The sequence below is a fragment of the Pelodiscus sinensis genome, chromosome 18 (genome assembly GCF_052426305.1).
Source record: "Pelodiscus sinensis isolate ZL-2025 chromosome 18, ASM5242630v1, whole genome shotgun sequence".
Taxonomy (NCBI): domain Eukaryota; kingdom Metazoa; phylum Chordata; order Testudines; family Trionychidae; genus Pelodiscus; species Pelodiscus sinensis.
Window position 1 is genome coordinate 28,752,077 of NC_143069.1, and position 14,042 is coordinate 28,766,118.

Consider the following 14,042-nt stretch of genomic DNA (forward strand, 5'->3'; position numbering starts at 1 on the left):
CTGGATAATTATCACAACTTTAAATATTGAGAAGGTGAAAGCCTGAAGTTACGTAAAACATTGCATTGCCAAAAGGAATGAGAGCTGCGAGAGACATGGGCTGTGTCTACACTGGCATGAATTTCCGGAAATGCTTAAAACGGAATACTATTCCGTTTTCAGTTTTTCCGGAAAAGGAGCGTCTACATTGGCAGGCTGCTTTTCCGGAAAAGCCCTTTTTCCGGAAAAGCGTCTGTGGCCAATGTAGACACGCTTTTCCGGAAAAGACTACTGGGCTGTCTACACTGGCCCTTTTCCGGAACAGTGTTCCGGAATAAGGACTTATGCCCGAGTGGGAGCAGAATAGTTTTTTCCGGAATAGCGGCTGATTTTGTATAGTAGAGCATCGTTGCTTTTCCGGAAATTCAAGGGCCAGTGTAGACAGCTCGCAGCTTATTCCGGAAAAGTGGCTGATTTTCCGGAATAAGTGGCCCAGTGTAGACACAGCCATGGAGTTTTTAATGTGTAAAGCCAACAAACCCAAGTTTCTGGCAGATTGGGATTGAACCTGCCACCTTACAGGCTAAGACCATGTGCTTCTACTGCATGAATTAAAAGAGAACTAGCTATAAGCTAAGGCTATTACCCACACTTCGCTCTACTTCTCTCAGGGCCTTTGGGTTAAATACGCATGAAAAAACTGACGCCAGCATATAGGTCATCCTAGTAGGTCAAATCAAAGAGGGGAACCACCCTCTATGAAAAACAATGCTAGTGGCGAGACAGGCCACAGAGAGCTCTGTACAAGGTATGGATCATTGCATGGCTACGGTGTTTTGCTTTTGGGAAATTCTGACACGTAATGTGGGAGAAAAATTATTTTACAGGACACAGTTACTTTGAGACCACATCCTCCCTTTTTACCAAAGATTTATACTTCATTTCACATTAATGAACCCATCCTGTTACCCATCTTCTACTCGAAGCCCCATGCGACTCCCCAGGATGTGATGTTACAAATTTTGGATATTCAACATGCACAGGCCTTTTTAGAGAAAACACAGTCCTTCTGCAAGTCTTAGCAACTTTTTATCTCCATTGTAGAATGTTCCAAGGGTACACCAATTTCAACCCAGCGATAAGTGGATATCTACCTTCATGGAGAAATGCCACGTTCTTTGCAACAGACCTTTACCGAATCCATCACGGGCACACTCCACTTGTGCTACCACGGCCTTCCCGGCCTTTGTGAACAATGTCCCCATCAAAGACATTTACCATGATGCCACGGGTAATCCAAGCAAAATTTCACAAAACATTATGCGATTCTTCATCAGCTAGCATTGGACTCAGTGGTGGCTACATCGGTCTTGTCATCCACCACCAAATCGTGACTCTGACTCCCCCTGCCCAAGCAAAATATTGCTCTATTGTCAGCAGCAGTGGAGCTCCCAGGGGTACAGCACTCAAAGAAGAAAAGGAAGTTACCCACTTCATTCAGTGATGATTTTTCTTTTAGACGTGTGTCCCTGTGGGTGTTCCATGACCCTCCCTTCCTCCCCTCCTCTCTGAGTCTTAGCTATTCGGGTGTAGATGAGGAACTGAAGGGGGAGTCAAGTTTTGAAAATGATGCCATGAGGCACCTTCTTGTGCATGCATGGCCCAATGAGGGAAACTGTTTTGCAAGGCTTTGATCTGCAGCTCTAGGAAAACCCATCACCATCAGTGGAGCAGCCGTGCAGACACACATCTCAAGAACAGTCACGACTGCACAAAGTTAGTAACTCCCTTTTCATGACAGAGCTGTGAAAATGGGCCATCAAATGGACAAGGAACAAATGCAAAATTTGAGTGCAGCTACTTATTTTTCATTTGCTTTGGACAAGACTACCAACATATGTGACGTTAATCAGTTGTGTATTCTGAGACAATATATTTGTGGAAGTGCTGTGCATGAAAAAATGATTGAGATATTTCCAATGAACAATCAAATAAGGGTTGAAGACATCCTTAAAACTGTGATGAACTTTGTAAACAAGAAAGAAATACAGTTGGATAATCTTGTGTCAGTGTGTATGGACAGTACACCTAGCATGGTTGGCAAACACAGGGGATTCCTTACTCTTGTCAGAACAGTTGAACAGCTTTCTTTTGAACTTTCGTTGCATTGTGCATTGGGAGGTATTTTGTACACAATCTTGTGGAACTTGAACTTGAAAGTGTAATGGGATGGGTTGTTTCCATCATCAATGGGATTCTTGTGCAAGCCCTTAATCACCGTCAATTTCAATCACTGCTTGAGGAAGTAGATTCCCAATACCCCAATCTATTAATGCACAATGTTCTCTGTTATCTCATGGCAAAGTTTTGTCTTGTTCTGGTGCCTGCACTGATGAGATTAATTCATTTTTTGGATATGAAGGGTGTTAAACACATCGAACTTTCAGATTGTGACTAGTTGCTCAAGTTTTACTATCTTGTCGACATTACTGGTCATTTGAATGAGTTGAACGTTACGGTGCAAGGGCAAGGAAATGCAGTCCTGACTCTGCAGCAGGCAGTGTTTGGATCTGAATCAAAACTGACTTTCTTCATCAAAGATATTGAGATGGGCAGACTGGCACATTCTGAAATATTATTACTGTTTCTTGATTCATCTCAGGGAAAGGATCCAAATAACAGCCTTGATTTGCAGCAGCTTGCCGGGTTTGTTTCATAGCCCCTGATGGCATTCCAATCTCCTTTCATTGACTTTTGCAAACACAGTGCTCTGTTTAAATTTATGATTTGACCACATAAAGCATCTATTGAAGAACTGGATTTGACAGGCATTCTAGGTATCAAAGTCAATGATTTGGAAATGGAAATAGGAGATTTCAAGGAGTTGGATATCTGGATGGAAAAATTCATCAAGCTGAATTCTGATGCAGAATGCTTTGCTCAACGTGTAGAACTGGAAATTGCACAAATGGGCTGACATGATGAAATTGGAGCACGATGATAATCTGATCCTGCAAACTTGGAAAGAATTTCCTGTCACGTACAACCCTGTGCAGAATGTCAGCTTGGCCTTACTTTCAATGTTTGTATGTACGAGCAGGCTTTCTCTCATTTGAATCACATCAAAGGTAATTTGTGCTCAAGATTGACAGAAGACACCCTGAATGCATGTATGAAGCTGAATTTGACACGCTATGCCGTAAACTACAAAGTAATGTGCAAAAAGATGCAGCAGCAGAAGTCCCATTAAATAAAGTCCTTGAGTACACCTGAGTACGTTATTAATGGTAATATTAAGTTGCATATTTTCAGTCATGCAAATGGGCATTCTTATACTGGCTCTTTGTTGACCACTTGTTTTGAATTTTGATGCAGTGTGGCTCTTTGGTTTGAAAAGGTTGCTGACCCCTGAAATAGACATATAAAATCACATATGTTTTTACATTCCAGAAAGGAGTTGGAAGGAGGTCTCTTCCAGTCGCTTGTCTGAGTGGCTTTCATTGTTGATGGGTTGCCTTGCCATTTACTTTTGATTGACATCCGTGAACTCAGCCAATCAGAAAGCTTGAGCCATAAATTAGTTACTGACTGAGGCTCAGATGTGATGTGCACTGTTCTCCCTGCTGGCATGTGTCCTAAGGTCAATACAAGCATCATATGGGCAAAATGGGCAGTCCATTGAAAAGCAGTTTAAGTGGCATCTGATGTAAGTCAGGTATTGTGAATGTGAGGACTCCCTGTATTCCAGTGAGGAGGTCAGGCTATTGTATCAAAACAAGATTATGTGAGTCAAAACCCTCCCCCAAAAAAACCCTCAGCAAGCAAACCATGGGATCAACAAAATGAATATACCAGTGAAGATGTAACCCACACACCTGCTAGGTATGGTGCATTGTCTCATGTAGTGGCACTTGGATCACTTACAGAGAGAAAGAAGCTCAATATTAGCTGAGAAATAGCTGATTTTTAGCTCTAGGTGTAGAGGCTCGTGCTCCAGACGACCCAGATTCAGTCCCACCTGTTTGGTGTTAAAACGGGACTTTACCATCTGGGGCACAACTAAAAAGAAGTGTGATTGTAGATATGTGAAGTCTTCTTTGTTACCAGAGCTGTGCATGTGAAACTAAATAGGGAGACTTTTTTATAGGAGTGACAGAATTGCCGTTGTTGGAGACATTATTTTGAAGGAAGGTGTAAAACCCGATAAGAAGAAAGTTTCAGCCATTGAAATGATGCCATGTCCCTAGTCAAAGAAAGTTGTCCAGTGGGTCCTGGGAATGGTTGATTATCAGACCTAATCTAGCTAAGGAAACAGTGACTTTAAAGCAACTCCTTGAAAATAAAAAAGAATGTTGCTAGGTGCAGAATAGGAGAATCATGGGAAAGTTTGAAACTCCAAGTCATACAAGAGCTAGTGTTGAAATTCAGTGCATCAGCAGGACTATTAAGGTTGATATCAGAGGCTGTGTCTATACTGGGAAGGTTTGGTGATAAAAGTGCTGTCCACATGCAAAAAATAAAAACTGGTCAAACCAGGTTTTCTGCCTCCCATTGGCGACATTTCATGGCCACGTTGCTAGTGACCTGCTGACAGAGCAAAGCCATGTGTGTGAGAATCCCACAGTGCAGTGTTGTGGGAAGGCAGAGCTGATCCCTGCACTTCTTGGGATCCCCTCATGGCTAAAGAATTTCAAAGCTGCACATCAGTCTTTCCAGCCCTCCCCCTGCAGCATCAGAATAGGAGCATTCTAATGATTTGGGTGGGGGTTGTTTGTTCCCCAAATTGAGTAGCTCACTCAGCTGTTGGATACTTCCTGGAGCTTTGACAGGGGAGGGGGCGCATGCCTGCAGGGCAACAGAAATCACAAAACAGAGAGCACAGCCATCAGGGAAAGCATTGTGGGATACTGGCAGAATATAGTCCTCTGGACAGAAACAAACAGCAGAGTCCCCACTGGTTTTTTGTTTACAATAAAGGGAGATGAAAAGACAAAAATATCTCAGGCTGCGTCTAGACTGGCAAGTTTTTCCACAAAATCAACTGCTTTTGCGGAAAAACTTGCCAGCTGTCTACACTGGCCGCTGAATTTCCGCAAGAACACTGACGCTCTCATGTAAGATTGTCAGTGTTCTTGCAGAAATGCTATGCTGCTCCCGTTCGAGCAAAAGCCCTCTTGCGCAAATGCTTTTGCGCAAGAGGGCCAGTGTAGACAACGTGGTATTGTTTTGCGCAAAAAAGCCCCGAGCACGAAAATGGCGATCGAGGCTTTCTTGCGCAAAACCGCGTCTAGATTGGCATGGATGCTTTTCCGCAAAAAGTGCTTTTGCAGAAAAGTGTCCGTGCCAATCAAGACGCTCTTTTCTGCAAATGCTTTTAACGGAAAAACTTTTCCGTTAAAAGCATTTGTGGAAAATCATGCCAGTCTAGACATAGCCTCACAGTGGTGCAAGTTTTTTGTTGCCAAAACTGAGTGTTTTTCCTGACAAAAGTCAAATTGTAGTGTAAATGCTCTCACTGTTTTGTTGCCAAAAGCCAGTGCATACAAGACCTGGGATAGGAGCAGTGAATTGCCAGAAACAGAAGGGTTGTTGGCAACTACTGATATATGCCTCTAGATCACTGACAGACAGAAATCCAATAGATCTTGATTGAACGAAGCGTTTAAAAATATTTTGTTTGCCTGTGAGAAAGTCAATCAACATACTTATGGCCAGACAGTGGATGTTGAAATAGACCACAAGGCCCTGATGGCATTAATTGGCAAATCTCTAAATGACTGTATTCATCATTCGAAGAAGAAAGCTGCAGAAGTAGATTGTGACCTACATGTCTGGTAAATTCATATTCGGAGCAGATGCGCTTTCCAGAACAATGACTCCCATTACAAAACCTGAGAAGACCTTAGAGACAGAATTGAAAGCCTCAGTGGATCTGATTGCAAAGTCAATTTGCGGAGGCAACAAGAGAGGGGTGGAGAAAGATTCTAAAAGATTCTAAAAGACATGGTAACAAAAGGGAGGCCTGGAGAAATAAGTTGCCCAAATGTAAGAGATGGCTGGAAGTGCAAACATGAACTTAGGATAGACAGAAACTACTGAAGGGCAACATGGTTCTAATACAAATGAGCCTTCAGACAAAAAATACTACAGAAGATACACAAGGGTCACACCCCTAAAGATCTGCTGGATTTGGGGGCACCTGCACTAGTGGGTGGTCAGGGAAATGACAAGGGAGGAAAGAGGGGGCAAAGTCCTGGGGTGTAAATTCCTGATGCTAGTCCTGGGCAGGGAACAGAGCAGTCTGTGGTGGGGGGCAGTACACGGAGGTGAATCCTCTCCTGTCCCTGGGGAGATGCTCTGCCTGGGAGCAGAGGGGGTGGGGTCAGACGATGGGTGGGGCATGTTCCCTGCACTGCCGGCCCCTCACGCAGGCTGGGGGGTGTTAACTATCCCTGTTCTCTACAACAGGTCCCTTCCTGGGATGTTTCCATGGCAACGCGATGGCATCTCTGTGTGTGCAGCCTGGGGATCCTCCTCCTGGTGCCATGTGCTCTTTCTGGTAACGTTTGAATCCCCATTATTTTCCTTCCTGTCCCCATGTGCGCTGCCCCCTGCTGAGCTGAAGTAGGGAGAGCTGAGGACCAATGACATCCCCCCAGATCTCCTCAGTTACACAGAGTAAAAGGGCCTGGCCCCAGAAGGCTGTGGGGTGGGATGGTGTTAGGATGACTGGGGCATGTCCTAGCAGTGGGAGGCAGGATTATTGTATCTTATAGGAAATCACCCAGCTCCTGCTTGCCCTGAGAGACAGCTCCAGACACTGATCCCCACTGCTAGACCTGCCCCACTGGAGATCTACGTTCTCATGACCTGCAAGGTCCTCCTTGAGGAATGGGGGCACCCAGTTCCCCTTGGGACGAATGGAACTGCAGCATCACCAACCCCGACCCTTCCAGCAACATGAGCCAGGCTTCAAAAATTAGGAGATGGGCTAAAAAAATCACCAGATTTTAAAATCAAACCCACCTTACTTCTCTTGGTTATTTGAGGCTTCGGTCATGCTCTGGTCACATCCTCTCCTCTTTGCTCACACTGACTCTGTGCCTGACTTTGTCTATTCCAGAGAAATTCATCCTACATGGCTCCCTGCAGCCCGTGGTGGGGGTAGTGGGGCAGGATGTGGTGTTACCCTTCCAGCTCTCGCCCCCAGCCCGACTGGCCAACAAGGGCGTGTTGTGGAGGAAAATTGGCACCGAATTTATCCTAGTTCATGAGTACTCGGACGAGGGTCCCAAGGACCAGCCGGGAGAAGGTTACCAGAACCGGACAGAGATGTTCCCACAGGAGTTCAGCAGAGGGAATGTCTCCCTGAAACTGAAACGGCTCCAAGAGGCAGATGCTGGGACATACCACTGCTATGTGAGCGACCCCGATTGGAGCCAGGAAGCCACCACTGACCTGCGGATTGCAGGTGAGAGAGACACAGCACTAGGGGTGCTGTGTCTGGCCAGCCAGAGCCCCTGTCTCACTGGCAGTGCACCAACACTGAGCCCATATTTTGCATGACTCAGTAGGGGGCGCTCTCTCCTCACACTCAGCACTGACCCTGCTGTGGTGCTTGGAGGGTCACTGCTGCATTTAACAACCTCTTTTCAATGAGCCAGAAAGCTACGGCCCTCAGCCCTCATGCTCATTGCTGCGTGTGTGAGGGGGTGGGAGTGGGAGCTTATCCCATCTTTTCCCCAATTCCCAGCTCAGTTGACCCAGTGTCACCATCTCCCTGGAACTCCCCCTGCAGCGTCCAAGGGCTGGGAGATTGTTATTCCCTGGGTGCTGACTGTGTGTTCAGTGCTGCACAAGGACAGGAGAAGGGGTGCTCTCTGCCCATTGGGGTCACTGAATAACCCGGCCCCAGACAATACAGTCATCTCCGATGTTCAGTGGCTCCTAGTCCAAAGGCCCCCGCAGGGTATGTGTATTTTGGGGAGTGATTTAAATGAGGGCAGGGTTGTTGCATGCTGCACAAGAGGAGAGAAATCTAAACATGGTGGGAAGAGGGTAACATGGCCCAGGGCACCATTACCAATGTGAGACAAGAAAACCAGAATGGACAATGTTTAGGAGGGTAGCAGAGGAGGAGTCACAGTGGTAATGTAGGCAAGGTCACCATCCCTCACCTCCTTCTTTGCACTGCTATGATCCTGACAGCTGCTGGGCTCCACCCCAGAAGTGGCTGCATTTCAGCTGCAGCTTCAGTGGACTCTGGGTAGCAGTCTCACCTCGCATGTCCCTCTGTGAGCCTGCAGGGCACAGTGCTCCGTGGAGACACAAGCTGGTTTTATTTAATTTCCCCAGCCGTCAGGATGAGGGATCCTAGGGAGGCTGCACACAAGGGAATAGGGCTTTCTAATCACAGCCCCCCATACCCAGGGGTAGCTGGGAAATCTCATGCTGCTATCAAAGACCCAATTCCCTTGCACACACATTCTGTGTCTCTCCCTGCAGCCGTGGCTCCAGTGTTCATTGAAGTTCTGGGCCCCCAGGGCCAGGGGATTGGACTGGCCTGTAGATCCACAGGCTGGTTCCCCAAACCCGAACTCCAGTGGGTTGGGAAGAATCGGCAGAACTTGACAATGGATCCTGTGACCTACATGACTGAGGGCGGGGACAATCTATACAGTGTTGAAAGTCAAGTCACTGTCACAGAAGGAAATGACATGGGAGAAATCAGCTGCATCGTGCGGAATGGCCTGCTGGAAACGGAGCGACAGTCGACCATTCAGCTCTCCGGTGAGTGCCCTGGAGCAGGAGGGCTCACTGTGGGAATGGAGAGTGGCAGAGTCACTTGGGAGTTTCACTGCACTAGAGCCTGATTCTGGTACTGAGGCAGGAAATATTCCTCATGTGTGATTTGTGGGGATCTCAGCAAATTGCCAGTGAGGATCTATGCTGAGCGTTGGGAAATAACCTTGAGTCTCCCTGTCTGGCACCCTTGGATGAGGGTCATTTCTGCCCCTTCCTCCTTGCCACTGGCCCACCCCCAGCCACAGCTTTGCTGCCAGCCTCCCAGCTGTCTCCACCCTGCCACCATCCCCTCTGTGTGCAGGGTTCCTGGCCCCAGTGTGGCATCCTGGCTGGTGGGCTCCAACCCTGCTGGGCAACATTCACGTCTTGACAGGCTAGGTTGATGGAAGAATGTTTACATCAAACTAGTGGTGTTTACATGGGGGTTAGGGTGGCTTAAAATGACAGAGCATGTGAGATTTTTCACAGACATGTGTGATATAACTGAGCTGGCCCAATAATGTAGTGTAGACCAGGTCTCTGAGTCTGATAGGGCTTTGATTTCATTCTTCATGAAACTTTGATGAAAAATTAGCACTGTAGACAATGAAAGTCGCCCATGCTACATGGATTAAAAACTGGCTAAATGAGAGTTCTCAGAGTAATTGTAAGGAGGATTCAGCTTCTAGTGGGAGATCTGATCTGAGTCAATATTATTCAATAGTCTTATCAACTAGACAGTTAGCCCATCATAAGACGGGATTTTCAGGTCTCTCCTCCATATCGGTCTTCTCTCCTGAGCCTCCGGTCTCTCGCGCCATCTCTCTCTCTCTCATTCTCTCCTCCTCCTACTGCCTCCACCTCTCTCTCTCAGCTCTCTTCCGCCTTCTGCCTCTCTCTCCATCTCTCTCTTTCTTTCTCCTCCTCCAGCTTCTCACTCTCTCTCTGCTCTTCTCTGTCTCAGTTGGGGATGCACGCTCATCCAGGCCCCACCCCCTGGGCGTGTACATCACCACCCCACCCCTCTTCACCTCCCGTCATGGCGTTCGGCTGACTTCTGTGCTGCTCATTCTTGGTTATTGCTGTCTGAGTCTCTAAGTCCCAGAGATTGTATTGGATAATGTCTTCTCAATGACCTAGGGCTCCAGACAGCCAGACATCCTCCACACCTATGTTCTAGCCTGCCCAGAGACTCCCCTGCTCACAAGTTAATAAAGCAGCATGTAGGTGAAACAGAGGCATCCATAACCTTCATAAAATATTGCTAAAATTCCCATTTTATCACACGTGCATTTCAACATGGGAAAATGCCAGGTTACACATCCACAGACAGAGTGTAGGCCCCAGTTACAGGATGGAAAATGTTGGAAAGGACTTGCATGTGAGCTCCTGGAGCAATGCTACAGCTAAAATACAACCCTTGAATGTATAGGTGTTGATACTGTGGGTGTTACGGGGCTGAAGCACCCATGGAAAATAAAATGAGTGCTCAGCACCCCACTGGAAGCCCTGTGGAACCTTCTTCCTCTTGCCCTAGTGACTCCTGTCCGTCAGGGATCAGCTGCTCAGCAGCATGCAGAAAGCACCCAGGAGGTGAGAGAGAGGAGCGGGAGGAGGAAAAGGCATGGGAGGGGACATATCGGGGCAGGGGATGGGAGTGGGAGCCTAGGGAATGGGTAGAGTGGGGGCAGGACTTAGGGTGGTGTGAGATCGGGCAACGTAATAAACAAGAAATGGCCGCTACACGTGTTAAAAGAAGGTTTATTAACTATAAAAAGGAGATTTGAAGTGATTATCAGAGGACAGCAAACAGGACAGAGCAGATTAGTGACCAAATAGAACAAAACATGCAAATTAAGCTTAATACACTAAAGAAATGGGTTACAAAATGTAAAGTCTCACCCTAAATGTTGCTTTAGGCACATTGCAGTTTCTGAAGCTTAGAATTCCAGTTTCTAAGCTACAATTCTAGTGCAGGACAGGGCAGGGCAGGGCAGACAGTCGGGAGTCTCTAGGTGAGTCTTGGTCCTAGTGCAAGGCAGGGCAAACAACCAAACACAGTTCGTAGTGCAAGGAGGTGACTACCACCCACAGATTGGAGTGTCAGCAGGGATGGAGGCCCTCCCTACTCTACTACGGCCTGACCCAGGGCCCTGGAAGGGGCAGGGCTGACTGCCACTCGGGTCCGGCTGAGACGCTATAATAAATTAAATCAGCCTGACTCTTAGTGGCTGCTGTGGGCCACTTCTGCACTCCCCCTTGGAGTATACCTGGCTCCACAGCAGATCCTCAGCGTCATCAGGAGTCGACCCCTCAGGTGAGGTCAGTACGGTTTCCTTGTTGGGCTGAGGGCCCAGTGGTCCCAATCATCAGTGTCTCTCAGGTCCTCAGCAGCCTCCCAGATTGGGAGCGTAGGGCAGGACTCTGCTTCCTCTGGCGGCTGGGGCTGACTAATCTCTTGGCCTGAACTTTTATATAGATAGTCCCACCCCCTGACTTCTGGTGCGGTGACCGTCCTAACAGCCAGCAGGTGCAGCCAGGGCTGGGCAGTCTGGGCATGGAGTCACTGGCTCTTGGCTGCTAGCAGTGAAGAGATTTGGGCAGAGCAGAGTCCTGATTCTTGTACCTGACGATGCATCAGCTTCTCCAGTTTCAATGGCTCCCACCTGCGGCTGTGATTAGATCCAGGAGGGGATGTGCCCTTCGTTCCCATGAACTTCTAGAGATCTTTGAATCAGGGCTCAGCTGTCAGATCAAGTGGCAAACCCTATTCTCCAGCTCCATTATGGGCCCCTGCTCCTCACGCTCTGCGCTCTCTGTTTTCCAGGTGACGTCTTCCCCCGGGTGTCTCCCTGGCTGGCTGCATTCTGGGCCTTGCTCGCTCTGGTTCTCGTCGCTGCTGGAGTTTGTGCATATCTTGGATGCACAGGTAATGGGGCGGTGTCATTTGCATATTTAGAGCTTGGCCCTTTGGGGTCCTGGGCAGGGGCCTGGGAACATCTTATTGTTTAGATATTGACCTTGGGTTGGTTTTAGGAGCTAAACCAAACTAACAAACACACTGGGGTCCCCTGCCCCACCTGTATTAGCAAATTGCTCAATGCCCCCTTCCTTCCCTGTCTCATGGCAATGTCTGATTCTGTCTCACAGGGAAGCAAAAAGTCTCTCAGAAGAAACGCGCTGAAGAGGAGGCTATGTTATCTCTTGGTAGGTCTCCTGCTCTGTCTCTTGCTCTGTCTATTGAGATGTGTGAGCTCTGTGACTGCTTGGTGTATCTGTGGGCTCGGGGCAACAAAGAGGAAGGAGCCAGGAGGTCAGAGGAGATGTTCTAATGGTCTCATCAGGCCTGAAACTCTGTGGCTACGTCTACATTGGCCCCTTTTCCGGAAGGGGCATGGTAATTTTTGAAATCGCAATAGGGAAATGCGCGGGGGATTTAAATATCCCCCGCGGCATTTAAATAAAACTGTCCGCCACTTTTTTCCGGCTTTTAGAAAAGCCGGAAAAGAGCGTCTACATTGGCCCCGATCCTCCAGAAAAAAAGCCCTTTTCCGGAGGATCTTATTCCTACTTCGAAGTAAGAATAAGATCCTCCAGAAAAGGGCTTTTTTTCCAGAGGATCGGGGCCAGTGTAGACGCTCTTTTCCGGCTTTTTTAAAAGCCGGAAAAAAGCGGCGGACATTTTTATTTAAATGCCGCGGGGGATATTTAAATCCCCCGCGCATTTCCCTATTGCGATTTCAAAGATTGCCATGCCCCTTCCAGAAAAGGGGCCAATGTAGACGTAGCCTGTGAATCTGTGACCTTCACTCTCCTGAGCTGTGCTAATAGACACAGCAGCAGCATTTTTTAAAGTCCACATGTCTAATATATTCACTGTGAATGTTTCAGTGTTTAAGAACAATACAGCAGTGCGCTGTGATGGTGCTGGCTGGTTCTGATGGGCTTTGTGCACACACATACACACACACACACACACACGGAAACTGATGACAAGTGGAGAGAATGGAATGGTTTATCTCATCATAGAAATCTTCATCTCTCTGCTGACCACTGCCAACGTCTGCCTCGGCATCCAAGGCCACATGGCAGCATGCACCTATGTGGTGCGTTATGCCAGTCTGAGTATACACTCACCCTTCAAGCACCTCTGGTTTGGGTGGTGACCATCCTAGCATAAGTTCTTGACTCACTTCATGACATGATCAGCGTTTGGGCCACCCTGCATAAGGCCAACCTTGTGTCCAATACTTGAGATCTGGGCTGGGTGCTCAGCTCAGCAGCCTGCAGACACAACACAAGTGGTCCACAGAGGAAACCGCCCTTCATAGAAATGTCAAGCAGCTCAGAGTGATGCGCAAGATGTGCAAGATCCTCCTCCTTCACCTGCGAGGCAGAGTGGTGAGAGTCCTCATAGACAGCACGGCCATGATGTTCTACATCAGCAGGCAGGGAGGGGCTTGTTCATCGTGCTTTGCCAAGAGGTTGTCCATCGCTGGGGTTTTGTGTTCTCCATGAGCTCTTTTTGCAGGCAAGGACAAGGAACACGGTTACTGACCAACTGAGCAAGCAGTTCTCTTCTCTGCACGAGTGGGCTCTTTATCATCTTCCAGAAGCAGTGCATCCCCACGTGGACCTGCTTGGACCAGACTTAACAGGAAAGGTCTCACTTTCTGCTCCAGAAAAGGTCTAGAAAAGGGGTTCTGTTCAGAAACTTTAAATTAATAGAGATTGCCTATCTCCTAGAACTGGAAGGGACCTTGAAAGGTCATCAAGTCCAGTCTGCTGCCTTCATAGCAGGACCAAGTACCATCCCTGATGAATTTTTGCCCCAAATCACTAAATGGTCTCCACAAGGATTGAATTCACAACCCTGGGTTTAGCAGGCCAATGCTCAAACCACTGAGCTATCCCTCCCCTGATGCTCCCGGGAGAGAGGGGCTACTGTACGTGTTTCCTCCAGTTCCCCTCATCAGCAAAGTCCTGCAGAAGATCAAGGAGGACAGGGCTCAAGTTATTCTTATTGCACAAGCGTGGTTCTACCAGTGTTGGTTCAGAAACCCTCATGAACCTTGTTGAGTTGCTGCCCTGGGTCCTGCTGATTGAATGAGACTTTCTGTCCCAGGAACATGTCTGTCTTCTGCACCCAAATATAGTGTCTCTCCATCTCATGACATGGATGCTTTGTAGCTGAACCCAGAGGAGCAATCCTATTCAGAAAGAGTACGACAGGTCCTCCTAGAAAGCTGAAAGCTGATAAGCAGGCAGACACACTGGGC

The 14,042-nt window shown here is 47.8% G+C and overlaps 1 protein-coding gene across 2 annotated transcripts in view; it reads left to right on the plus strand.

Moving 5' to 3' along the window:
• The window catches only part of LOC102454964 (uncharacterized), a 112,955-nt gene that overhangs the window by 51,362 nt on the left and 47,551 nt on the right, over window positions 1–14,042 (plus strand). The window contains exons 3-7 of one of the 2 annotated variants that reach the window (XM_089770040.1): window positions 6,448–6,538; window positions 7,103–7,450; window positions 8,485–8,769; window positions 11,591–11,692; window positions 11,914–11,970. The exons of the other annotated variant lie outside the window; for it this stretch is intronic. Coding sequence (XP_089626166.1) covers window positions 6,469–6,538; window positions 7,103–7,450; window positions 8,485–8,769; window positions 11,591–11,692; window positions 11,914–11,970 — 862 coding nt within the window. The 5' untranslated portion in view covers window positions 6,448–6,468. The remainder of the gene's footprint in view (window positions 1–6,447; window positions 6,539–7,102; window positions 7,451–8,484; window positions 8,770–11,590; window positions 11,693–11,913; window positions 11,971–14,042) is intronic. 2 annotated transcript variants of the gene reach the window in all.